We start from the raw sequence: 27,500 nt of genomic DNA, 5'->3' as shown, positions 1-27,500 counted from the left end.
TTAAGCAAAAACAGCATCAAGAGGAACAATAGGAAAGCAAGACATCAATTAACACCTAGAAAATCTTTACAACTTTACCAGCAATACAAAAAAAACAATCAGAATGCATAATGAGAGCAGACCAGATGCCTTTCTGTACTGTAAGGAATAAAACACAGCACTAAACAACAATGCCAACAAAATTAAGTTGATATGCTGCACTGAGTCTGCCAGGAGGTGCACACCCTACCCATCCTTCCACCCTCTGCTGCACAACACCAAAGCATCCACCAAATCTTTACAGCACAGTTTAGCATAAGCCACACACCACCTCACCTCACCTGCCTGCCTCTGAGGCACAGCCTGGAGGAAGTGACACAAAGGTTACAATGTCTGTTTTATTATGAACATCAACACACTCCATGTATTGCCTCGCCTTAGAAAGAAAATGTATTCTGTAAAAAACAAATCTTCAGTGTATCAAGAAGTGAAGTGGAGCTGCTGTTGATCCTTTCTTTTGTGTAATAAACATACACTTTATTTCAAATCAATTAACATGCTGCAGTAAAAATTGAAGGGTTGAATCACCACAGAATCACGTGTGCTGGAGACTACTTAGTGGGGAGCACAGCACAACATCCCAGATAAGGGAGAAACCACACCCTAGAAAAATATATAAACAGTATTCCTACCCACACACTCATGGCAAAGGGAAAGAAGAGGGAGTGAGTGAGTCTGAAAGAAAGATTTACAACCAAAGAGGAAATGATAAACTAAGTCAAAGCCAACAACAATAAGGAAACACCAGCAACAACAGAGATGGAGGCTGTGGTGGTGGTAGTGGTGGAAGGGATGAAGAAGGGCAGAATGTGGAGCTCAGCCGATGAAGTTCATGGTCACCAGGTGGAGGATGATGTGCGAGAAGATGAAGTCGGCAAATCCACGCTCAGGTGAGATGCCCATGAAGTGCATCTTGTTCTGTGGGTTTGCTTGTAACCTCAGACTCACTGCGGGGATGAATGAGGTTTAAGACAGGGTTAGGCCACAGAAGCACCCTCTACACCCTTAGCAAGTAAACTGATGTGTGGTTTGCCTGGTGACTTGGTGCACAACAGCAGCTCAACACTACCAGCTAGGTATGGTGTGTTCAGTCAATTAACACTTAAACTATCATGTTATAATTAGATCCTACAAAGCAGAAGTCCAATGCCTCATTAAGAGTCAGCTGGGATGCACAATGACTCCACTGCGACCATGGAAACACCACACACACAGGGCTCATGGTATGGCTGATCACCAACCAATCAATGTTCAGTGTCTGGTTGGCACCACACACCTCAATGTCCCCCCACACACAAAGCCACAACTTGCATACACACCAGTTCACACCACAGCCACTCACAGGCCTATCATGAGAAGAATGGTGAGGATTCCTTCATCACCAACACCACCACAAAGACCAGACGTGACATCCTAGAGCAGTTTCACAGTTGTATTAAGAGTATCCTTAGGAGGACTTTGTGGTATATGACAATCCAATGTAGGATATGAATGCATGAGAGGAAAGGAACGAATGGAAAGAGAAGGAAACAAAATGAGAGAGAGAGAGAGAGAGAGAGAGAGAGAGAGAGAGAGAGAGAGAGAGAGAGAGAGAGAGAGAGAGAGAGAGAGAGAGAGAGAGAGAGAGAGAGAGAGAGAGAGAGAGAGAGAGAAAAAAAAAATTACAACCAAGATCTCAAAAAAATTAAAAATAGATATCTTTTTCACTCTTAGACAACCTTGACACTCTTCAAACACACACACACACACACACACACGGCCCGGTAGCTCAGTGGTTAGAGCGCTGGCTTCACAGGCCAGAGGACCGGGGTTCGATTCCCCGGCCGAGTGGAGATATTTGGGTGTGTCTCCTTTCACGTGTAGCCCCTGTTCACCTAGCAGTGAGTAGGTACGGGATGTAAATCGAGGAGTTGTGACCTTGTTGTCCCGGTGTGTGGTGTGTGCCTGGTCTCAGACCTATCCCAAGATCGGAAATAATGAGCTCTGAGCTCGTTCCGTAGGGTAACGTCTGGCTGTCTCGTCAGAGACTGCAGCAGATCAAACAGTGAAACACACACACACACACACACACACACACACACACACACACACACACACACACACACACACAGATACTACCAACCCCACTTAAAACAATGATCCTTTTAACTATTTTGGGGGACAAGCTTTCTAAATTTACCTTTTTTCCCCATCCTAGACACCCTTGACTAGCACCACACACACACACACACACACACACACACACACACACAGGACACATGGACACTGCCACCACTCACCTCCTAACACGAAGCACCCTACAGTACAGATGAAGCCGGACAGGAAGGAGTTGAAGGGGAAGGTGCCCACCAGACAACAATACACAAACTGAAGGATGCCAGTCAGCAGTACATAGGAGAGGTAGGCATCCACAATCTTCAATTTCTTGGGCGTGTTCTTCATGTATTCATCATAGAAGTTGCGGACCACGGCTGTCAGGGAGGTGGACGACATGGTGGCAACTGTGGGGGAAGGAAAATGGTGAGGGGTGTTGTGGTGATGTAGTGATGTGGTGGCGTGATGATTAACTCCTTCAGTACTGGGACGCATTTTTACCTGAAGTTTGATTAGACAATTTTATTTACATTAAGAAGGGTCTATGGAGGTCAAAAGGTTAATGGGCAGAGTCTCTACTATTTTAATCCTCATACAAGTTTCTGAAGCTGTACAAAATCATCAAATAGTAAGCAGAATGAATATGGAAACATGTCCTGGTACTGAGTTAAATGTTTGTGGTGTTTATAGGAGTTAGAGAACGGTGAATGTTTGTGCACGGTGGTATTGTGGTATGGGGGTTTAAATATTTCTCTAGTGTATTAAAATTAATGTCATGGGATGCCGGATTAGGTACACTTCTTGTTAACGCTGGTAATGTTAAAATTAAGGATAATAATTTAGTGTATTTTCAGTTTCTCCCACCAACTAGATCAGAGTAAACCTAACCTAACCTAACACGGTGTATTTTCAAAAGCATCAATACAAGTCAGTAATGATCGACCCAGAAAACATTTAAATAAACGTAAAATAAAAAAAAAAAAAATACACGGAAAAATACAAAACTTTATGAACGGAAAGGCAAATCGAGTGAGCCCACCTACTACCAGATCATGTAGTCGTGTCACGGGTTACTAACAAGGACTAACACTAAACACCCACCAGTAAAGACACAGAGACAGTTAAGACAGGATAAGGGTAGCTGTGCGCCTGGTGACTGACTCCTGCCTCACCAAACCTATGAAAACAATTATGAACTGCCGAAATATTCAAAACAAATACCGGTCCTACAAAGCCTAACACTGCACCTCCCCCACGCCCAGCCAGCCCCGCGCCCCACCACGCCTTGCCCTGCCCTGCCCCTTGCCACCCACACGCCCCAGACACACCTTACAACACTGGCTAGCAGGGATAACAGCAGGAACACGGAAGTGACAGCTGCCTGCAGGATCGGCACGTGCTGAGAGTCTCCCTTGCAGGCTGCCCGGCAATTGTCCAGCCAGCCCAGCCAATGACAACTGTGCGGAGTGTTCCCGGCGGCCAATCAGCGTGAGGGCGGCCACCTCCCGAACACACCCGCCGCTCCCGCTGGTCGCCGCTCATTGGTTGCTCATGTAAACACTGAACATTTAAACATCGGCTTGCGCAATGAAGTATTTGGTATGAAAATTTAATGTAATAATTAAACCTTCTAAATCATAGCCCTCGTGTGTGTGTATTCTACATAGAAAACATACCAAGTGTAAGTCACTACAACAAACTGTGAGATGGAATGAAATGGAAGTATAAAGACTTCATAACAAATACATTAAATTTTGGAGACGTTAAGACATATGAGAAGCGATGTATTCAACGTGGTGTGGTCGTTGGTTAAGACAAAATATATTATATTACAGAGTAAAAAAGAGTGTCACCCACTTACTGTAATTAGGCTGCCTCAAGACACGGCACAGTTCTCGCGATACATTGCCGAGTGATGATCGATGGTCTCTAACACACACACACACACACACACACAATAATAATAATGCTGCGGCTACTGGACCTGGTGGTACTACCACTAGAAGTACGTGCACTCCCTCATACACGATCATTCCCCACTTCTTCTTCCTATCACTACGCTTTAAGCATTTTAGATGGGAAATGGCAGGAAATGCCCAGCAATCACTGAAAATTGATTGAAAAGTCGACGAGTTGACACGGGGAGGGACGAGGGTTAGTGGGTTGGGGGTTTGGGTCCGGTTATGGTGGGCGCCAGGTGGTATGTACAGCAGTACACATAACCATCGCCTTATTTAACACAGTTATTGATTATTTACCTATTTTTGGTGGTTGATTCTTGCTTTCCTTCACTTTCTGGGTCCGAAAACACAGAGGAAGTGCAGGCAAACATTGGTGGACCGACCTGAGAGGGAAAGTACAGCTGAAGTACCCCTGTGGCCCAATATTTACGTACGTAAACCATTTTAAAAATCACGAGAAGGAAAAAGGGGCCCAGACTGGAATGTACTACATTTTTAGACGAGACAAATACTTTAACTAATAGCCAAAATATAATATCCTTACCGAGTGGTTTATTTACCTAGTGCGGTCTAACGAGCGGTCTCTATGTCAGAATAACGGCACACAAACACTTCATAATGTCGAGAAGGAAAGCACAGCCACACTAGATTATTTTATATTTTCCGAATACGAAAAATATTTGCTTTCCAGCCAATTAAAGATAAAACAGATTCCTCGTCGTATAAAGATTTTTGTTTTCTATTATAGTGCCATTAAAATTTTTGAATTTTAAAATAAGAATAGTTGGACTAAATTCTATGGAATATTATTACTTAGGTAATGTTTTTCATATTTTTAGTCTTATATCAAGCACCAAGACAATCCTGGGAGTGCTAATTACAAAAAGTTAAAAATATGCAATGCCGAAAGTGTTATTTCAACGAAAAACAAATAAACATAGCTAGACATGATCTTATTACGGATTATAGGTTGATTTACATTCCTATCAATAAATGAAATATAAAAACAATACAAACTAATAATAAACGAAAAAAATCGTGTAGACTGTAGAGCCTAAGTACTTTTTTTTTTTTTGCACCCTTTCTCACCTCCTCCATCCCCCCTCCCCTCCCCCGCACATTTCTCCCCATCCCTTCATCTCCTCATCCTTCTCTTCTCCAACACAGCGAGTCCTCAAAACACCTGCAAACACCTGCAAAACACTAAAAAAAAAAAAAAAAAAAAACTAAATCACTTGGGTGCAAATCGAGTGAAGGCCGGAGCTAGCGGGGGTTGGCGGGCCAGGGCGCCGCAGGGATTCCTTGGTAAGTTGGTAGTGATAGTAGTGGTGGCACGTGGTGGTGGTGCAGGTGGTGGTGGTGGTGATGTGTGGGGGTGGGGGAGTCGGTGCACGGTCCAGATAAACCGTGGTTCGGTGTGTGTGTGTGTGTGTGTGTGTGTGTGTGTTGTGGTGGAGTGGCATATGATTTAAGAGAATGGTGTTATAACTTCACGAGAGAGAGAGAGAGAGAGAGAGAGAGAGAGAGAGAGAGAGAGAGAGAGAGAGAGAGAGAGAGAGAGAGAGAGAGAGAGAGAGAGGGGACAGTTTTGGTGCTGTAACTTCTATCACCACATCACGTACCAATGCAAAAAATAAATTGATTAATAAACAAATAAATAAATAGATGAAAATGAACAAAATAAAATGTTTTGATCTGTTTACATTAATATTCCTCACTCGATCCTTCTTCTCTCCTCCTCCTCCTCCTCCTCCTCCATGTCCATGAGTCATTTTGTCTTTTTTTTTTTTTTTTGTTCATCAAAGTAAAACTACAACCTAAAATTATCATGTCTTTGAATTATCGTGTGTGTATGTGTGTGTGTGTGTGTGTGTGTGTGTGTGTGTGTAATCCACCTCGGTCGCCTCCTGGTCACCCCGCCAGTCTTTCCCATTACGGAGCGAGCTCAGAGCTCATAGACCGATCTTCGGGTAGGACTGAGACTACAACACACTCCACACACCGGGAAAGCGAGGCCACAACCCCTCCAGTTACATCTCGTACCTATTTTACTGCTAGGTGAACACACCCCACACATTAATTAAGAGGCTTGCTCATTTGCCTCGCCTCTTACCGGGACTTGAACCCGGGCCTCTCGATTGTGAGTCGAGCGTGCTAACAACTACACTACGCGGTGTGTGGGTGTGTAATTCACTGTTTGATCTGCTGCAGTCTCTGACGAGACAGCCAGACGTTACCCTACGGAACGAGCTCAGAGCTCATTATTTCCGATCTTCGGATAGGCCTGAGACCAGGCACACACCACACACCAGGACAACAAGGTCACAACTCCCGTACCTACTCACTGCTAGGTGAACAGGGGCTACACGTGAAAGGAGAAACACCTAAATATCTCCACCCGGCCGGGGAATCGAACCCCGGTCCTCTGGCTTGTGAAGCCAGCGCTCTAACCACTGAGCTACCGGGCCGTGTGTGTGTGTGTGTGTGTGTGTGTGTGTGTGTGTGTGTGTGTGTGCAGGCCTGGGAAGGCAAAAGAAAGAGAGATAGAGCTTAAAAATGCCCTCGAAACTGCTACTTTAAGTTTTCAAAAAAATTCTCGGTGGGCTTACAACGGCCCTCCGAACCACTCCAGCTGAAAGGCTTGTGGTTCACCACCAATATCAAGGCCTACAGGAATTTAGGCCCCAAGAAAAAAAAAAAAAAAACAGCAGCCTCCCGGTAAATCTTTCTCCTTTCCTCTCTCCCACCATATCAACCTGAAGAAATATGATTATATCACATTGATGGAGCTGATATTCCGGTCATTAGAAGAAATTATATAAAAATTCACTCAGGACTCAAATTTTAACATGTGAATTCAAGACATATACTGAAAAATCCGAACGTATGGCCTTATCTTGGGAACATTTGTAAGAGAGAAGAGCAGAGGATAATGAGCTGTGTTGTGTGTTTACGTTTCCCTTCAGGCTCAACGTGACAAGAGGACTGACTCTGGCGGCGGTCGGAACTCCGGAGGGCGTCACCTGACCACCCACGCCTGCCATCACATTCACCACAGCAAGGAAGGCGTCAGGAGCAGGGAGGCAGCGTCATATTGCAGAGTGGAAGGGTTGATTCGTGAAGCTCAATGTTCGGTGTGGTCCTCAGCGCCGTGGTATGTGGCCTGGTGCCCTACCTGGTGATCCGCGCCCTGTGGTGCCACTTCAACCCCAAGAGGCAACACCTGCAGGGGAAACACGTCCTGGTGAGGCCATAGTCTTGGGTGTTGTTAGGTTGTGTTGGCAAGCGGTACCGGTAACTTGTGTCACTATTTCGGTCATCCGTAGATACTAAATTAATTATGATAGGGGAAAAAGGTAGATTATATGCCACTTGCACTTATCCTTGTAAATCATGCTTCAATTGTACCACCATAACATTTCATGCAGGTCTTCCTAATTAATTCTCAAAATTTACTTCACTGTAAGATTCTATCCTGGGAACCCATATTTGTGAAGGTTTAAGGGTCAGATTTACTTTGTCATGGTGGCTGCAGGTGACGGGCGGGTCGAGTGGCATCGGGCTGAGCGTGGCGCGTCAGGTGGCACTGCTTGGAGCCAAGGTGACTCTGGTGGCCAGGAATGTGGAGAGACTGCAGAAGGCCAAGGAGGAGGTGGAGAGTGTTTGTGCCAAGCTGAAGGGCGATGGCAGCAGCAGCAGCAATAGGGTACAGGTCTTTTCAGGTGAGTGAAGGAATGGCAGTGGAGATGTGTGAATTTTAGGTATTGTGAATGTTTGCATGCACTGTGACATCCACTGTGACACACCACAACGCCCATGTCACGTCAGGTACACAAGGCTTGATGGTCATGATTCTTACAGCACAACTCAGCATCACATATAATTACCACAACTTTAGGAGAGTCATCGCATGTCCAACCTCTATGTGATGGAAAAAGGAGAAGGGAAGCATTAACCCTTTAGTACCATGACACATTTCCATATTCATTCTGGTTACTCTTTTGCGATTTCATACAGCTTCAGAAACTTATGTGGCAGATTGAAATAGTGGAGATTGGCCATTAATCTTCTGACCTCCATAGACTCTTCCTAATATCAATAAAATAATCTAATCATATACAAATCTCAAGATAAAAATATGTCCCAGTATTGAAAGGGTTAAGAGTGTTATCTAGCAACCTTTACCATTCACTTGCAATATGCAAAAGATGTTTAGTTTATGCATTAGTAGAAGAGTCACCATCAAATGGACCTATTTTGCCTCACAGTGGACTTGGCTGGGAGACGAGAGAACATTGCCACGGCCATCAAGGAGGCCGAAGCAAGTCAGGGGCCAGTGTACATGCTGGTCAACTGTGCCGGGTTTGCCAGAGCTCAGGTATTTGAGGACATCCCACAGAGCCTTGTCAAGGTGAGTGCAGATGTTTTTTCTTGTATTTTGCTGTAGATCTCAAAATGATGTAAAGACCCGACTGTTCCCTCATCATGGCACAAAATAAGATTGACTCAAAAAACTGGATGAATAGAATATACTACACTTAACCCCTTCAGTACCATACCACATATTCATTCTGGTTATTATTTGATGATTTTATAAAACTAATGTGGTGATTGAACTGTTAAGACTTTGGCCATTAATCTTTTGAGCCCCATAGACCCTTCCTAATGCAAATAAAATCATCTAACCATACCCAAAAATCATGGTAAAAATACATCTCAGTATTGAAGGGGTTAAGGATACAAGAATTTAAAAGACTACTGATAATGAATGCTGAGAGACTGCTGGAAAGAGTAAAAATTTGAGACAGAAGGATTTTCACCACCATTGATGGCTTCCTTACCTTTGCAGGAGCTGATTGATGTGAACTTGATGGGGTCGTTCACAGTGACGCAGGAGGTGGTGCGGGGCATGAAGCAGCGGGCTGAGGGAGGTGCTGTGGTGTTCACCTCGTCACAGGGCGGACTGGTTGGCCTGTATGGGTTCACAGCCTACTCTGCTGCCAAGGCTGCTGTGGTCAAGCTGGCTGAGGCCCTGCACATGGAGGTGAGGGAAGGTGCTACTGGCCTCTATTACTTGGTATAGCTTGTTGAGCATCTTCATATTATTATTATTATTCCCACATGTTGTAGAGTCTTGCAATTTTTTCCATCTGTTTCTATTCATTGCATCCTCTTCTTGTAGTCCGAGTTTGTTTGCTAGTCGAGCATCTGTGTGTCATAAGAATGGTAACACTGATTTCAATGTGTTGTATCTCCTCTATTCGTCAAAACTGACATTGTACTAGCTACCTTTTGTATTATAGAAGTTTTTACATTTAGCTCTCTTTTCATGTGGATAGGACAGCATTAGTATGTAGGGTGATGAAATACAACAGGTGAGGTGAACAAACTGTATCTGTCTCCCAGCTGAAGCCACACGGGATAACAGTGACAGTGTGTTACCCGCCGGACACTCAGACACCAGGCTTCGAGGAGGAGAACAAGACCAAGCCAGTGGAGACACGGCTCATCTCGGAGGCTGCTGGACTCTTCACGGTGAGTTGGTGCTGCAGGAAGTGGAAGTACAACTCACAACTCACTCCCTTCTTTATATCCAACCATTCCATAAGTGTGACATTCCAGCTGCAATAAGGAAATACGAGTCACTGTACCTCCTGTGTCATGTTTCCTTCATATTATACATTTACAAATTAACTTTCACTACTTTGATGCATTTCCTTATTCATTTTGGTTACTATTTGGCAATTTTATACAACTTCAGAAACTTATGTGGGGATTAGAATAGTCAAGAGTCAGACCATCAATCTTCTGACCTCCATAGACCCTTTGTAATCTTAATAAAATCATCAATCATACCCAAAACTTGTGGTTCAAAATGCATCTCTGTAATGAAGGTGTTGAGGAAGGAGTAATAGAAACACTGGAAGCTGTGTCATGGTATCTGTTTCCCCCGGCAGCCAGAGCAGGTGGCCAAGAAGCTGGTGGATGACGCACTGCAAGGAAACTTCAGCAGCACAGTAGGATTTGAGGGCTTCATGCTGACTACTCTGTGTGCCGGCATGGGTCCCATCACCGACTCCCTGTCACTCTTGTCACAGGTACATATGCTGCTATACATGCACATTTCTAAGCCCTCCCTCATTTTTATTAGGCACACTGGCATAGGACAACAAAATTAACCCCATCAAAAAATAAGTAGGTAAATAAAAAGAGTCAGTGTTATCTTATGAACGGAAAGAATGTACCCTGCTTTGTAAAATAAGGGCTAATACATATTATCGCCATTATTATTATGTTAAGAGTGTGAATGATTTGTTTGTGAATACGTGGTGCTGTGTCTGGCCTGCTCTGTGTGGAGATTGGTGTTGTAGCATATTGACATTTTTCAACATCTTTACCCCCATTGCAGGTGTTCCTAACTGGACTGTTCCGCCTCATCTCGGCCTTCTACCTGTGGAGCTTCTCAAACCTCATCCGCAGGGAGCACGAGAAGAAGATTGCAGCCGCCAGCAGAACCAAGGCAGAGTAACGGTGTCTGGTTCTGTCCACTGGGCTGTGATTGGTAGCCTCAGTAAAGTAATCGAGTGAAATGCATGCAGTGGGAGGTGAATTAATAAAGGCAACAGAGGAAGGCAACGATAGTGTAGTGTTAAGTAAACCCCTGCATTGTGTTGATGTATTTTTGCTATCAGAGAAATAGGATTGATAAGACAGAATCGAAAAATCATATGAAGATCAGCCACCACATCTGTTCCTTGGGATGGATTAGGTGTTGGCTATGTCACTATATATATTCCAAGCTAACCTAACCTAATGTAACTTAACTTAACCTAACCCTAGCTTATCCCAAAATTAGCTGAGGCAACTGGTCTTCATGTGACTTGAATCTAGTTTTATAAAGAGGGAATGGAGTAGATGGATGGGTGGGTGGGTGAGTGGGTGGGTGGGTGGGTGGGGCTTCCACTCCCAATGAAAGATAACAGTGTAGATATAAATTGTACATCGTGTGTGAGAAAATGATGTTTTGTGACTGAAGCTTGAGTTGTTTATTTGAAAGCCTGGTGAAGTGAGGCTGGTGAGGTGGATGTGCTTGCTGTGCTGTGCTGCTGTGACATCTCGTAACAGATATGCAGACGAGGAGACTAAGAGAATTTTAGTTCCTGCTGCATGGAGGGATAGGATGATGGTAGTTTCTCTTCCTTTGGGGTCATAAAAGTACATGCAAGTTATTTTATCATGAGATATCTTGCAGGAATATGAGTAGAAAGAACACATTACATTTCTCATTATTGAAGGCTTTCTCACCCCTAAAATTTGAGAATCACCATCAGTTTGAGTGGGATATGCAATTGAAATGTGCCAGTACTTAGACTAGAGAAGACTTAATGATATTCTGAACCTTGGAACTCTCATGAATGTAACAATGCCAGTATGTAGACCAAAGAGGACAAGGGAATATATTTAGAGAAGGGATTTAACAACTGGTGAAATGAAGTAGCTGAAGACAATATAGTATGCTAAGAAAGGACCTAAAAACTAGTAAAATTATTATATGCCAGTTTGTAGATGAAAGAGATCATGAACTAGTGAACTGAAATGTGTATATAGACTAAACAAAACATGCTTCCAATTCTGAGGTAATTATGCTTAGAGGAGACCTGAAAACAATTAAGATTATTATGTGCCAGTTTGTAGACTAAAGAGATCATGAACTCAACTGAAACATGTAGACTCAAGAAAACATGTATCCAATTCTGATGTAATCTATGCTAAGAAGAGACTTAAAAACTAGTAGAAATTATAATGTGCCAGTTTGTAGACTAAAGAGATCATGAACTCAACTTAAACATGTATCCAATTCTGATGTAATCTATGCTAAGAAGAGACTTAAAAACTAGTAGAAATTATAATGTGCCAGTTTGTAGACTAAAGAGATCATGAACTCAACTAAAACATGTAGGCTCAAGAAAACATGCATCGAATTCAGAGAAGGAACCTAAGAAGAAGTAGATGGCTGTGTCAATATTTAGATTAAGAAGGCTTAGTACATAATATTTACCCTGAGAACGAACACAAGCATTAGTGACTTGCAGTATTGTGACAGTATTTAAAGTAAAGCAAACCACTGCTGTAAATCCCAGAAGAGAACATTTAAGAGAACTAGAAGGCTTTACAAGTTACAAGGAAGCTACACATAATCAAGCAGCTTATGTGATAACCTTAGGGAATGAAAGAGCACTCCCGTAAACTTAGAATTTTGCTGTGAAAGTGATGACCTAGTTGGCTTAGGGCTCATTATCTACACTCAGGCATCGGAAACTTTATGACAGATGCTTGTGTGTGGTGTTCTAAGCTGTGTGTGTGTGTGTGTGTCTGCGTGTTGAAAAAGTACTGCTTCCGGCTTTTGCTTCATCAAACTCATCAGCTGTATCTCAAATATGTGTGTTGCGTTTTCCAGAGCTTCACTAGTGTACTCCTCACCATGAAACTGTTGGATTGCGGCAGTTCTAATTTTTATTTCTTGCCATGAATCAAAGGAAGGCCGGCCAACACAGCGCCTTAACAATGGCTACATCTGACAGGCTTCAGTTCTAGTCATTGGGAGTTTTTAGAGATAGTTTTGTGATGTCCTGTATCATCTAACCTCATGAGAATTCGCCTTTTTGGTATCATCTCTAATTTTTGTGGTTATTTCTTGTATCATCATAACATTCTGACATTGGTATCATGTCTAGTGTTTTTTGGTAATGTCCTGTATCATCGTAGCTCATGAGAATCTGACACTGTTATCTTCTCTAGTGTTTGTGGTTAGGTCCTGTATCATCTAACCTAACCTCATGAGAATCTATCTACATTTGATCATCTCTGTGGCCTTTGAAAAATATCGATCTCAGAACACAGACCCAGTTATGTGTGTGTGGTGCGGTGAGTTAGGCACCATCTCACTGGGTTATCTGGAGCTCTGTGTAGCCATTCTGAAGGTAAGACTGTACTGGCTGGTCTTCATGTGATCCCTCAATTAACATCTAGGTATTTGAGAAGGTGTATGCACAAATGTTAACCTCATTGAATTCTCGTCACTGATTTTGGTTTGGTATTGATCTGTTTGGCGTTGATGTGATATGCACCGTAACAGCTCAAATAAAGGTTTTGCAGAAATTTTGTGTATTATGTCGCCCAGGAGAGTGATAATCCTTCGTCCTGTGACTTGAATTCTTTGGAGTGGAAGGTTTCAAGATGGTCTCTAATTATGAGTAATCTTTTGTAGGTCTTTTTATTTGGGAACTGGCACCTCTCTCTCTCTCTCTCTCTCTCTCTCTCTCTCTCTCTCTCTCTCTCTTTTTTTTGGCCAAATCCAGGACCCATCTTATATAAAAACTGTAATGTCATGTCCAGAAATGCAGCTCTCTCTCTCTCTCTCTCTCTCTCTCTCTCTCTCTCTCTCTCTCTCTCTCTCTCCTTGCGTTTCTCGTTTTCATTCCCTCCTTTCTCTCGTTGTTATTCATTCCTTCCTTCCACCTCGTTCGTTACATAGTTACTGTCTCTTCACATTCCCCTCTTCCCTCCTCTTTTATTCTCTTCCCTCTTTGTTTCACTCTTCATAGTTCATTTTGCATTCTATCTTTTAATAATTTTTTTTTTCATATTCCTAGCAATCCCTCTCTTCCTCTTTCTTTTTCCCTTTACTTCTCTTCTACATCTTGCATCTCATCATCATATCTCTCTCTCTCTCTCTCTCTCTCTCTCTCTCTCTCTCCAAAGGTTTTAGTTGAAGATGCTCGTGTTTTTAAAGGTGATGGATTGGCAAGATTTCTAGATCATAATTAGGAGAAAATGTCTTGAAAACCTGGCTAATCGTCTCTATGGCCTTGAAAAACTGTTGTGGTGAGAGAGAAAGGCGTTTCTGACCATACGCGTCTCCGTCTCTGTCTCTCTCTCTCTCTCTCTCTCTCTCTCTCTCTCTGCAAGTTAAACGAGCAAAATCTCAAATTCATAGACCTTTCAACATTGTAAATCTGAAAAGAAGGAAATAAAAAAAAACAAAAGCGAAAAGGAAAAGAAAAAAAACTAAACACGAACCAGACTGACTCGAGGCAAAATTCACGCTTTTCTTTTTTTCCTTTTTTTTTTCTTTAAGCAAATTTATTCTGTGTGCTGGTGCCTCACAAACGAATTTCTGGAATTAGGAGGAGGAGGAGGAGGAGGAGGCTGCTAGGAGGAAGGGAGGGAAGAGGAGGAAGCTGGGAGAAGAGGAGGAGGAGAAGGGTGTGAGGGAAGGACGAGGAGGGGGAAGAGGAGGAGACTGGGAGAGAAAGAGGAAAGGAGAAGGAGGAGGTTGGGAGAAAGGAGGAGGAGGAGGCTGGGAAGGGAGAGGAAAAAGGTGGGAGGAGGAGGAGGAGAAAGAGGAATACATAGGAATACATAGGAAAGACGAGTGACAGGAGGCCTTGCGACCTATAACGAGGTCACTCGTTAACTAAACTACACGTACAGAAGCTACATACTTAGTAGGAGGTAAGGATAGAACAGATAGAGGATAGAGGAGGAGGAGGAGGAGGAGGAGGAGGAAGAGGACGAGGAAGAGAAGGCTGGGAGGGAAGGAAGAGGAGGAAAAGGAAGCTGGGAGGGAAGGAGGAGGAAGAGGCTGGGAAGGAGGAGGAGACTGGAAATGAGGGAGGAAAAGGAGGAGGAGGAGGAGGGTGAGAAGGATCGACGGAGGGGTACCATGACACGTTTCCATATTCATTCTGGTTACAATTTGGTGATTTTATACAGCTTCAGAAATTCATGTGGGGATTGGAATAGTGAGGACTGCCATTAATCTTCTGACCCCCGCAGACCTTTGCTAATGTCAATAAAATGGTCTAATCGTACACAAATTTGGTCTAATAGTACACAAATCTCATAGTAAAAATGTGTCCCAGTACTGAAGGGTTCAATGCTTATCGACTGCACAAGGGGGAGGAATAAGAGGAGGAGGAGGAGGAGGAGGAGGAGGAGGAGGAGGAGGAGGAGGAGGAGGATGGAGCAATTGTTAAGGAGGAATAGGAAGGAGAGAGGGTTGAATAAAGAAGCAGGGAGGAGGAGGAGGAGGAGGAGGAGGAGGAGGAGGAGGAGGAGGAGGAGGAGGAGGAGGAGGAGGAGGAGAAGGAGAAGGAGGAGGAGGAGGAGAATGAGAAGGCGAAGGAGGAGGAGGAGAATGAGGAGGATATATCAAATTATGGCCATTCCTTACCTGGAGAATTGATGAGAAAACACCACCAATCTCACCAAGTAACTCTCTCGAACCTGCACGGAGACTGGCATCAAAGTAGGCCTTGCTTTTTCTGCTCGTTCTGTTCCCCTTGACCAGTTTTCCCTCACACCACAAAGGAAGCTGCGGTGTGTAGGTAAGTGTTGACGATACAGGAACTGGTTGGCGTCTGCTCCCCCCACCCCTTAATACTCAGTGATCTCATGACTCGAAGCGTTTGAACCAGGTGTTAAGTGATTCGAAACTAGTGATTTATCTATTTATTTATTTATTTATTGTAAGAGAGGGCAGATTGATTTGTTTACTTTACGAGTTTTGCTTTCTTGTTAATTGATGTTATTAATATTTAGAGAAAGAAGTAGCTCTATCCTCTTCTCAAATATATCATACTGTCTTCACATGTAATATATCTGTATACGCGTTTCCACATTCATTCTGCTAACTATTTGGTGATTTAAAAAATCTTGTGACCTCCATAGACCCCTCCTAACTAATGTCAATAGAATGGTCTAATCGTACACAAATCTGAAGGTAAAAATGTGTTCCAATACTGAAGGAATTAAAATAGTGAAGACTGTGGCCATTAATCTTGTGATCTCCATAGGCCCTTGCTAATGTCAGTAAACCGGTCTAATCGTACATAAAACTCAAGGTAAAAATGTGTCCCAGTAGTGAAGGGATCAAAATAGTGAAGACTGTGGCCATTAATCTTGTGACCTCCATAGACCCTTCCTAATGTCAATAAAATCGTCTAATCGTACATAAAACTCAAGGTAAAAATATGTCCCAGTAGTGAAGGGCTTAATTGTATCTTCTCCAGACAACAGAAGAAGAGGAGAACTAGAAAGAGATACTAAGTGAAAAAAAAAAAAAAAAGATCAGTAGGGAATAAAAGAACCACAAATAAAGATGAGAAACATAAGCAAAACATCAATAAGAGACAGATAAAGGCAGCAGAGCAATAAAGAACCGATAAAGACGAAAGAAATGGAAAATGAACCAAAGAAAACGAAAGAGGAAGTGAAAACTCGCTCACCCGAGAGAGAGAGAGAGAGAGAGAGAGAGAGAGAGAGAGCTGAACTAAACACCCTGAGTTCTTTTATTTCGTAGGACTTAGGATAATAGGTGCGTTCAGCTGTGAGTAACGTAGAATTCAGAGGAGAGAAAAGGGAAAGGAAGCGCAGAATAAGACAGTGGATGGAGAGAACAGGTGAAAGAACATGATTAATTAGTTTTGGAATCTTACAGTGAGAGAGAGAGAGAGAGAGAGAGAGAATATGAGAAAGATATATTGCATGCAGAAAGAAAGAATGAGTAGTGTTAACAACAGCAACAACAACAACAACAACAACAACAACAACAACACTTCTTTTCCCACACAATCAGCGTTACTGTTATTATTTCCTTTCTCCCAACAAAAGAACGCATAATATTACCTTCGTCTACCCTCAATCAGCTTCCCATCTTCTTTTGTCAGTGTTCCCGTTTTCTCTCTTTCCAATCTGAATGTACTAATAGGAACTTGATCTCTCTCTCTCTCTCTCTCTCTCTCTCTCTCTCTCTCTCTCTCTCTCTTTCAAGGTTGATTTCCTCTGAGAAAGAAAATAATAAACGAAAAGGAGAAAGAAGGAAGGAAGGAAGGAAGGAAGGAAGGAAGGAAGGAAGGAAAGAAGAAAGGGAGGAAGGAAGGAAGGATAGAAGGAAGGAAACTTAAGGAAAAAAAGGATGGAATGAAAGAAGGAAAAATACGAAGGAAGGAAAGAAAGAAAGAAAGGAAAGAAAACATACACAAAAAAGGAAAAAAAATAAAAGAAGGCAGAAAGACCAGAAGAGAGAGAAAAGAAAGAAAGAAAAACAAAATACAAAAAAAAAAAGGAAAGAAAGAAAAAAACAATTAATAAATCAACCAAAAAAGAAAGAAGAAAAAAGAAAGAAGAAAGAAGAGAAACGAACAAGAAAGAAAAGACGGAAATGAATCAAAGAAGGCAGAAGAAATTGATAAATGGAAGGAGATATGAGAGAAGGATAAAAAAAACTTGAAGGAATGAAGGAAGGAAGGAAGCAGGGAAGGAATGAAGGAAGAAAGGAATGAATGAAGGAAGGAAGGAGGGAAGGAATGAATGAAGGAATGAAGGAAGGAAGGAATGAAGGAAGGAATGAAGGAAGGAAGGAGGGAAGGAATGAAGGAATGAATCAAGGAAGGAGGAAGGAATGAAGGAAGGATCTCTTTGAATCCTGGGAGGAAGATGGAAAGAAGTGAAGAGGATACGTGAGGAAGAGAGAGAGAGAGAGAGAGAGAGAGAGAGAGAGAGAGAGAGAAGATTGGAGGGATACGATAGGAAGATGAAAGGCGAGGAAGGGGAAGGGGAGGAATAGGAATAAGTCGAAGGAGGGAAGGAAGGAGGGAAGGAGTGAAAGGAGGAAACAAAGGAAGGAAGCAAAATAGCAAGCACAACGTTGAATATTACACTCTAACCTTGAAGGAGGAGGAGGAGGAGGAGGAGGAGGAGGAGGAGGAGGAGGAGGAGGAGGAGGAGGAGGAGGAGGAAAATATAACTCACTTTACTTTAACAGCAATACAAGTGAAAACAACGACAAAAATAGAACAAACAAACAAACAAACAACACTCAAAAATACAAACACGTGCACAAAAAGACAAAAAAAAAAAAAAACAAGAGAGAGAGAGAGAGAGAGAGAGAGAGAGAGAGAGAACAAAGAAGGTCTCAAGGATTCAATACACATAATATATTTGCCTTTAATTATTTCTTCTTCTTTATATATACAACTTTTACAATACTTGGATATATAGACCATCTCCTCGTTGTACAGTGAATTTATTATCATTATTATTATTACTATTATTATTGTTATTATTATTGTTATTATTGAGGGTAGCACACTGACAGCGATCTTGAAGGGACAGGTAATGAATGGGTGTAGCAAGAATCAGCAAAAAATTTCTCAGGTTTTTTTTTCAAGGAACATCAATAATCAAGATCAAGATTAAGAGAACAGTCTGCATCTCCTTTTGTTGATGATGCTCGGTTGTTAGATATCTATATACAAAAGTAATATATTAAGTCCATATATATATTGTTCTTTCTCCCTCTGCACTATACATTTATATACAGTGTCACGATAAATACTATCTAGGCTATGAATTTATAGTCTTCAATGGTTATAAAGATCACAAATTATGACATCACGGCTCATATATAACGTAAACATTCTCTCTCTCTCTCTCTCTCTCTCTCTCTCTCTCTCTCTCTCTCTCTCTCTCTCTCTCTCATAAATTCAGTGGCATTATTCCATCAATCCATGTCCAACCACCTCATTCAAAATTCAAATAGCTACTTTCTTCTTTCTTTTCTCTCTCTTTCTTTCTTTCTTTCTTTTTTCCTTCCTTCTTTTCTTTCTTCTCTCTTTTTCTTCGTTAAACTGCACTGTACATGGCCTCACATATCATACATACACGCATACACATAATTTTCTTTTTAAATCATCAAATACACTTTTATACATTTCGTCACAAGTCTGAGTGTTTTCCCCTTCCTCTTCTGTACAAGTCACCATAACCATTTACCTTTGTTTGTTTCCTTTGCTTAAAATCATACGGAACACGGCTTCATTCGTCATACACACTGATATCACTTCTTCCTCCTGTTCTGTTTATCCATTATGCAAAACACTAGTCACACATGCAAATTGGTTTTTCCTCCATTTATCCATTATGCAAAACATGGAATTCAAAGGTTCTCTCTCTTCGTCACTCAGTCACCGTCACTCCATCCAGCCGGGCCTGCACATCCCAGCAGGCTAACAGGTGTGTGGCGGGACGAGCTGCGATGAGTCGGGAGTGACGGGAGTGACGGGAGTGAAGCTTTCATTAACAAACAGTAAAGTAGTTGTAGTTTCATTTCCACTGTGTATTTGTATGATATATACGTATGGTTATTGTTTTATATTATCTACACTTTATATACTTTCCTCGTCTGAAGATTGGTTGATAGTATTTTCATCATTGTATTGTTGTTTGTATGATATCTTTATTAGTTCATTGGTAACAACACACACCAGCAGGTCAGTGGAAGTCTAACGCTCTCACCATAAGGAAAGATAAAGACATACACTCAAATTCAGCCACCCAAAAAGAACCAAGACCAAATCAGTGTACGAGAATCAGGAACTTATATTCTAAATTCACCTACACATGCCAGAGGTTTCGAATTCCGACGCAACAACTCAACTTTCAGGAAACGCTGTCATCAGTTTACAGAGGCGTGAGAGGGTGGAGAGGAGGCGCCTTGGGAAATCTGTGTGAGTCAAAACCTTAATGAGCCAGCGTCCCCAAATGACCTTGCTGGGCATTGAAGGGTGGGAAAGCTGTGTTGCAATGCTCGCTTCAAAGGATGAGCTGGACACACACACACACACACACACACACACACACTCTCTCTCTCTCTCTCTCTCTCTCTCTCTCTCTCTCTCTCTCTCTCTCTCTCTCAGTACTGTTTGCGTCACCACCAAATTGACTTAACGTCTCACAAAACATGGAAGTAATGGAGTTGACAGTTCCGTATTAAAAAAACGCTTTGCTCTCTCACCACGACTATTTTCAAGGCCACAGAGATGGTTAGCGGGGTTTCCAAGAGTGTTTCTATAGTTAACAGTGAAGAAATTGAGTTACTTTGCCTCTAGAAACGTAAAAGCACATTAAAAAAAAAAAACTCGTGTAAACTTAATCATGGCCTTTTGAAATAGTGGGAGTGAAGCGTAGAAGTGTTTGAGAATACGAGACAGGGTTGGTGAGTAGCGCGTGGAGAGCAGGAGGGAGCACACGGCCTTGACCTGGGTGGCGGGTGTTGGGTGGCCGGGCCGGAGGACAGCGACAAGGAAGCACGGGCCATAGCAAAGCCTTGAACTGATAGGCTTCTCTTTATCGGCAAGCCAACCCAGTGTTATATTACCCTCACTTCCTGGAGTTGGGTGTAATGGGCCATCAACTCTCTCTCTCTCTCACACACACACACACACACACACACACACACACACACACACACACACACGGTATTAAAGACGGTAGAAGTCAAAAGCCTCGAGTTTCAAGTCGGAGGGAATGAAGCAACGAGTTAGTTTTACAGTATAAATGTCCCTAAGTAAGTAAGATGACATACAAACACATGCATAAACACACACACACACACACACACACACACACACACACACACACACACACACACACACACACTGCCCCGTCTTTACTCCATACCTTTGATCATCTCTTCGTCTCGTGAGAGATTCGAAGTCTCAGGGCACACACACACACACACACGCAAACAATAACAAAATTTGTAACTCTATTGACACACAACAATTTGGTAATATTAAATCCACCTCCACATCTCACTACCTTGTCAGCTTCCTGGAATTCGTCCACAGCCACCTAGACAAACGCAACACTTCTCTAGCTATTGCTTTTGTGGACTTCAGAAAGGCCTTTGATCTTGTTGATCACACTGTTGTGATAAAGAAAGCCATCACTCTGGGTCTCTCTCCCTACCTGATAGCGTGGCTGGCAGACTTCCTCACGGGAAGGCGTCAGGCCGTTCGTTATTCAGGGCTCTGTCTCCTCTTTCCAACAGCTCACATGTCGGGTCCCTCAGGGGAACAAGATGGGTCCACTGTGCTTCCTCATCCTCATCAACGATGCTCTCGTCCACACTCCACAGCTGAGGGGAATGTACCTCACCTTTATACTCCCTAAGCTCATGTACGCCTCCCCAGCGTGGTCCTCCTCCCTGAACCTCACACAACGACAACAGCTGGAGAGGGTTCAGAAGAGGGCGTTCAGGGTCATCCTTGGGTCTGCCTACAGGTCCTACGAGGACGCCCTGACCTGCCTGAGTCTGCCGAGGCTGGCCACAAGACACCAGGAAGCCTTGGAAAAATTTGGGGAAGGGCTGCTGCATCACCCACGTCTCCACCTGCTACCCTAAGACGTGCCTCTCCCTGCCCGCGCCAACCGACACCAGAATCGCGTGGCGCCCTTAAGAGCACCGCGCACTGACCGGTACCACCTTAGCGCGGTGCCCACTATGGTGCGAGCCATAAATAAATAAATCAATAAGTAAATTCTTGGTTCAGTTAGATCCATAGTTAGGTTAAGCATTTCATTGTTTTAATGCCCCCCCCCTGTACATTTTCAGTGTAAATTTTTTGTTGCACTGCCAAATTAATAAACCGTATATCATTATTATCATTATTACACACACACACACACAGACACACACACGCCCGGTAGCTCAGTGGTTAGAGCGCTGGCTTCACAAGCCAGAGGACCGGGGTTCGATTCCCCGGCCGGGTGGAGATATTTGGGTGTGTCTCCTTTCACGTGTAGGTGGTGTTCACCTAGCAGTGAGTAGGTACGGGATGTCAATCGAGGAGTTGTGACCTTGTTGTCCCGGTGTGTGGTGTGTGCCTGGTCTCAGGCCTATCCGAAGATCGGAAATAATGAGCTCTGAGCTCGTTCCGTAGGATAACGTCTGGCTGTCTCGTCAGAGACTGCAGCAGATCAAACAGTGAAACAGTGAAACACACACACACACACACACACACACATTCCTTTACGTTAAATATCTAGAGTTATATTTCCCTTGATATTCAACTGGTGTATTGTCATTTGTTTAGATTTATCAGTTTTTTTTTTAAAGGTATACTGCAACACTGTGGCTGTTAGCAATGTAGTTTTCTTTCGACGAGAAGGAAATATGCACTCTAGTGTTTCCCAACTTCTATATCTAACAGTGCAACATCTCTCCCCAAAACACACACACACACACACACACACACACACACACACACACACACACACTCCACTAAATCAATTAAAGCTCTTATGTATCGCTTCATCTCTTAATCTCTCTCTCTCTCTCTCTCTCTCTCTCTCTCTCTCTCTCTCTCTCTCTCTCTCTCTCTCTCTCTCTCTCTTCGTGACTTAGGTTCTTTCTTATTTCTTTCTGTCTCTCTCCCTTTCATACAAATTTCACGATCCATGTCAATATTCTTTGCTTCTATTTCTTCCCAACCTTTTACTTTCCTCTTTCTCTTCCAGTCCATCTCGAAAATTTCCCTTCGAAAGGATAGAAAGTCTTGCATACACTCCCAATGGAAATCTTCAAGTCCCGTGTTGTTTTTCTTATTCCTTTCCTGAAACCGATCACTGGAATATACTCTTGAAACTTTCTCAATTGTCAGACCAACAGCATAAGACGTCTAACATGAATCTTAACACTGAATACACAAGCTTTCTCTTCTGTCCTTCCTTGTCGTGAGCCAACACACACACACAGACACACAGACACACACACACACACACGTATATTTGAACACTATTCCTCTCCCACTCTGTAATGCACAATACTTTTTCCCTTTCCTATTCTTCTCGTCTGCTCTTCAGTTAATATTTCTTCCTTTCCTCTCACGTAGCTTTTACTTTCCTTTCTCTTCTTCGTCTGTAATCCTCGCTCAGTCTTTCCTTGCACTGTTCCCTCTTGCTTTGCTTCATTCACTCGTATTTCTTCCCTCAGCAATCCACAATAGGGAGATAAATAAATGAGATAACGAGAAAAGAAAAAAGAAAACAGAAAACTAGACAAATGTTAGAAAAATAAATGCTGGTAATTTTGTAGAGAACTCATAATGCGTATTCCTGACGTCATTTCATTCAAGACTTCCTCCCTCACTTCGCGCTGCTCCCGTTCCTCTTTCCGCTCCTCTCCCGGGTACTACTGACGGTGTTATTGCTCTTTAGGCCAGGTTGATGCACTGCCATCACGCCTCCCTAATAGCCTTCATATCTCTTAACTCGCCTTAACTCTATAAAAACACTGGCAAGGTTCAGGGATCAGATGGGAAGAGTGGTACTAAAAAGATGGTTTCTCTCGTTCAGTCTCTTTGCCTTCACTCGATGGTTCTTCTTCTTAACTGGTCTATATTTGTTTCCCGTTTTCTTTGATTCTGTTTAGTTTTATCTTCATTCATTGCTAAAGTAATGTCAAGGAGTGTTTGTCTTCTGAACCGTCTTATTTTATGGTAGCAGGGAACAATACGGTAATGAAATGCCACATAAATAGCACTGGGAATTTGTAAAGTTTAGCCGAGGGGGAAAAGAAATAGTGTAAATAATAATGGTAATGTTGTAATGGTAATGTAATAATGGTTTCGGTTAGGTGATATATGTAAAGAAAATATTCTCTCTCAACATTTTATATCTCTACGTGTTTGCTTTATCTCATCATTACTACTGCTTCTCTTTATCGTTAGTTGTTCTGTCTATCACTACTTTCACTTTTTATCTTCCATTTTCTCACTGACACAATCTTTACCACTTTTTTCTCCCTTTTTCTTTCCTTTTCCAGCTGTGAATTGTTTCCCCTCACGGTCATTTCACTCATTCACACCTTCATTTTTCTCCTGTGCCTTATTTTCCATCTACATTTTACCCCCGACTGTTCTTATCAATTCCATCACTATCATTTTTCCCTTTACTGTCATTTATTCCGAGCATAGCGTGGCCGAACTTCCCTTCACGGCCCATCACTCACGCACATCACCTCCATCACGCTGCCAATAACAGGTATAACGAGGGCATTACCGTCCACCCATTACCCTGAACAGAACGTGAATACAAAATTACATAGCCATGGGAGAAACGGCCACGTGCACCACCTAATCGGATATTTCGGCACTTGTTTACTTCGCATCCAAAATATAAAGATGTTCATGTTTGTTAACCATCTTCTCTACACTACACAGGATCACCCTATTCTACATTTCTCCGGGATTTTTTAATGTTTTTTTTTTTCACGGTTCTAATGGCAGACTAACAAGATATTTACATCATTAAGAGAAGAAAAAAAATACGCTTGAGAACTCGGCTTATCATCCCCGTTGCCTCGAAAAACAACTCCTTTTCTAGTTTATGCACAGCAAGGATGGGCAGGAGGGAGTGAAGGCAGATACCTACTTTACTGTACTAATTCACTCAGTCAATCAATTCACATGCGGATACCATTTAAAGAAAGTAAAGAAAGTAAAACGATTCTGCATGAGGATCATTGTTTATGCAAAGGCGAGCTGCAACATCAACTCCTTCAGTACTGGGACGCATTTCTACCTTGTGCTTTGTGTACGGTTAGACGATTTTATTTACATTAGAAAGGGCCTATGGTGGTCAGAAGATTAATGGCCAGAGTCTTCACTATTTTAATCCCCAGTTAAATTTCTGAAGCTGTATAAAATTACCAAATAGCAAGCAGAATGAATGAAGAGGTTAACATGAAAGAACGTGTATTTCTTATTCAATCACCAACGGAATGATGAAAGCGCCCTTGAAAACCTCTAATGCCTTCCACTCACTTAGCAAAGGTTGTCTGTTCGATCTCTTATTTTCCAAGTGACGAGGTGGGAGTTTGGAAAGGCGTGTTGTGGGGGGAGAGAGGAAGGCGAGTGGGTAAGTTATTTTTCCAAGCAGTAATCAACTCAGTACTTAACAGTTCCTGGTCTAATTTGAATATCACACGAAGCATATTCTAATTTCTCCTCTCAGACGTGAATGCCTCGTTATTATGAAGCTTGTCTTTCCTCCTCCTCCTCCTCCTCCTCCTCCTCCTCCTCTTGCTCTTCTTTCCTTCTTTTCTTCCGTGCATTTCTTCATTCCTGTGTATTCCGTTTCTTATAATACCTATCTCTTTTATTCATGCCTCATTTCCTTCTCCTTTACCTCATTCCTTATTCGTTTACTCTCTGTCCTTTGCTCTCTAATACACAGTTATTCTGCTCGTTTTCTCTTTCTCTTCTGCCTTTTATCCTCCAATTGTCTTATTCCTCACTTTTAGTCTTTCACTCCTAGCTGCTTTCTTCTCTTCGTCTTTCCTCTCTTCACTCTCTTTCACACTGTCCTCCTTTTTGCTTGTTAATCTTTCTTCCTCCACATTTCTTCCTTAACTTCTAACACCCTTTAAGTTCTCTCAGTTCTCCAGCTGACTCCTGCTTCATTCTCTTTCTCTGTTGTACTTCCTAATCTTCCTTCATCTTTCCACTCCCGGCGACTCACACGGAGGACCTCAGGACAGGGGCGGCAGGCTGGCAGCACGTGTTGAGAATTTAATCATCACCCTATCATCAAACACAAAGTGGCCCGGCGGCTCCTGTGTTAATGAAGGACTTTGCTCTCTCTCCACGACTGTTTTCAAAGGTCTCAGAGATAATAAGCCTGGTTTCCAAAGCCTTTTTTTTTTTGTTTATAATGTAAGAAGATTATTACTTATTACCACAGTTTTCTTCTTTTACAATGCCTTCTACACCGCCCACTATGCTACCCTGTAATACTAACACTACCACACTATTCTTCACTATTTCTGTACTATTTTCTTCCCTTAACCTCTTCAGCACCATGGCGTGTTGTCATATCTATTTTGGTCACTATTTGGTGATTTCATACAGCTTCAGAAACTCATGCAGGGATTAAAATAGTGAAGACTGTGGTCATTAATCTTCTGATATCCGTAGACCCTTCTTGATGTAATAAAATGGTCTAATCGTACACAAATCTCAAGGTAACAATGCGTCCCAGTACTGAAGGGGTTAATATCACCACACTGTCCTCCCTTTCATACCACCACGTTACTTTCTCCCTTCCAGTTCTATCACAACAGGGAATGCATTGTCTTCCTCTTATATGCAGTCAGAGTCTCCCGCCCCGCCAGTCGCCGCCGCGCACAGCAACAACAAACACCCTCGTGCTTTAACGAACTCGTGCTTAACTTTTCGTCCTTGCATCAGACACTCACCCAAGCGATGGTGAAAGCTGCCCTGGTGTCTGCTGGGGCGTTGGCATTGTACACAGGCTCACTACTCTTACACTGCGCCATTTTTATTTATACCATGTGGGCTTTTCACGGAAATTCATGGGCTAAAGGGGATACTTTTTGGGGTACCTCCTATCTCAAAGCCCACCCGTTAGGAAACCATTGCCCTGAGTGAGGAAGCCCAACCTGCACTCGGACCGTGGACATAGAAAAAAAAAAAAAAAAAGACATCTATAACGTTAGCTAAATCCACCCTTAGGTTTGTTCCCAGCAACACCTCCATCGACACATTTCCCAAGAGACACCGTGTTCCCTTACCGACAATGCCTTCCTGTAACCTAATGGCAGAGTACACGAGAGTCAGTGGCGCTTAACCCGACCTCTACAGGTGTCTGGTGGCCGAAGACGAATAACACGACAATCACTAAGGGAAGGGAAGGGATGGGAAGGGAAGGGATGGCAAGGGAAAGGAAGGAAAGGGAAGGAAAGTGAAGGAAAAGGAAGGGAAGGAAGGAAAGGGAAAGAAAGAAAAGGGAAGGAAAGGAAAGGAAAAGAAAAGGAAAGGAAAGGACGGGAAGGGAAGGGAGTAGAAGGAAAGTGAAAGGGAAATTAAGGCAAGTGAAGAGAAGGGAAGGAAGGGCGAAAGGAACAGATTTGTGTTCTCTGCTCGGTGCTCGCCACTCGCTGCCGCCTCCACGCCTTCCTCGTCTCATCTTACTTGCATCACCAGCCCCTTATTTCCTCCTCACGCACGTCCACCAGGCAGGAACAATGTAAGAACTCACGGATAAAGAAAAAGAGCAGAAGACTAAACAGATGACGGAGCAAAAATAGAATAAATCAACGTTTTCACCATTTCACTATTCACACAAGACAGACAGACAGACAGACGCACTTAGGCAATCACTCAGCATTCCTTCCGCCAACACTGCCTGCCCTGAGTGAACCCTTCCTTCACTTCTCTCCTTCCTGCTGGTGATGTGACTCATATTTAACCCCTTCTGTACCATGGCGCGTTTCCCTATTCATTCTGCTTACTATTTGGTGATTTTTTACAGCTTCAGAAACTCGTGTGGGGGATTAAAACAGTGAAGACTCTGGCCATTAATCTTCTGACTTCCATAGACTCTTCCTAATGTCAGTAAAATGGTCTAATCACGCATAAACCTGAAGATCAAAATGTGTCCCAGTACTGAAGGGATTAAACTCTATGCACCAACCAATCACCAACTACCCAGCTCGCTTTGACTGTTTCTTTTCTCCTCACCTCTTCATCTCCACCA

General features: G+C 42.7%; 3 protein-coding genes and 1 long non-coding RNA gene across 8 annotated transcripts in view; 1 reads left to right on the top strand and 3 right to left on the bottom strand.

Annotated features, from left to right (window-relative positions):
* Positions 1-363: 363 nt before the first annotated feature.
* LOC123501577 (dolichyl-diphosphooligosaccharide--protein glycosyltransferase subunit DAD1-like) lies at positions 364-3,630 on the bottom strand. Its single transcript, XM_045250498.1, has 3 exons — positions 3,462-3,630; positions 2,319-2,540; positions 364-986 (listed from the first exon to the last, which is right to left on the bottom strand). The coding sequence occupies exons 2-3, from the start codon at positions 2,530-2,532 to the stop codon at positions 856-858; spliced, it is 345 nt and encodes a 114-aa protein (XP_045106433.1). The 5' UTR covers positions 2,533-2,540; positions 3,462-3,630; the 3' UTR covers positions 364-855.
* Positions 3,631-7,008: 3,378 nt separating this feature from the next.
* On the top strand, positions 7,009-10,931 carry LOC123501217 (3-ketodihydrosphingosine reductase-like). Its single transcript, XM_045249916.1, has 7 exons — positions 7,009-7,338; positions 7,630-7,816; positions 8,363-8,505; positions 8,944-9,138; positions 9,501-9,629; positions 10,052-10,192; positions 10,504-10,931. Exons 1-7 carry the CDS (start codon positions 7,222-7,224, stop codon positions 10,621-10,623), a joined length of 1,032 nt encoding a protein of 343 aa, XP_045105851.1. The 5' UTR covers positions 7,009-7,221; the 3' UTR covers positions 10,624-10,931.
* On the bottom strand, positions 8,360-15,728 carry LOC123501218. Its single transcript, XR_006673591.1, has 3 exons — positions 15,331-15,728; positions 9,485-9,716; positions 8,360-9,302 (listed from the first exon to the last, which is right to left on the bottom strand). It is a non-coding gene; the product is annotated as an uncharacterized LOC123501218 (long non-coding RNA).
* Positions 15,729-18,089: 2,361 nt separating this feature from the next.
* The window catches only part of LOC123501216 (cholecystokinin receptor type A-like), a 32,551-nt gene continuing 23,140 nt past the window's right edge, over positions 18,090-27,500 (bottom strand). For 3 of the 5 annotated variants that reach the window (XM_045249910.1, XM_045249914.1, XM_045249915.1), the window contains one exon: positions 18,641-19,850. The gene's annotated coding sequence lies outside the window, so the exon portion shown is untranslated. The other 2 variants (XM_045249912.1, XM_045249913.1) reach the window with 2 other exon arrangements.

Source organism: Portunus trituberculatus, chromosome 9 (assembly GCF_017591435.1).
Source record: "Portunus trituberculatus isolate SZX2019 chromosome 9, ASM1759143v1, whole genome shotgun sequence".
NCBI lineage: Eukaryota > Metazoa > Arthropoda > Malacostraca > Decapoda > Portunidae > Portunus > Portunus trituberculatus.
Note: the sequence above shows the minus strand (reverse complement) of the source record. Positions and strands in the feature narration are given on the sequence as shown.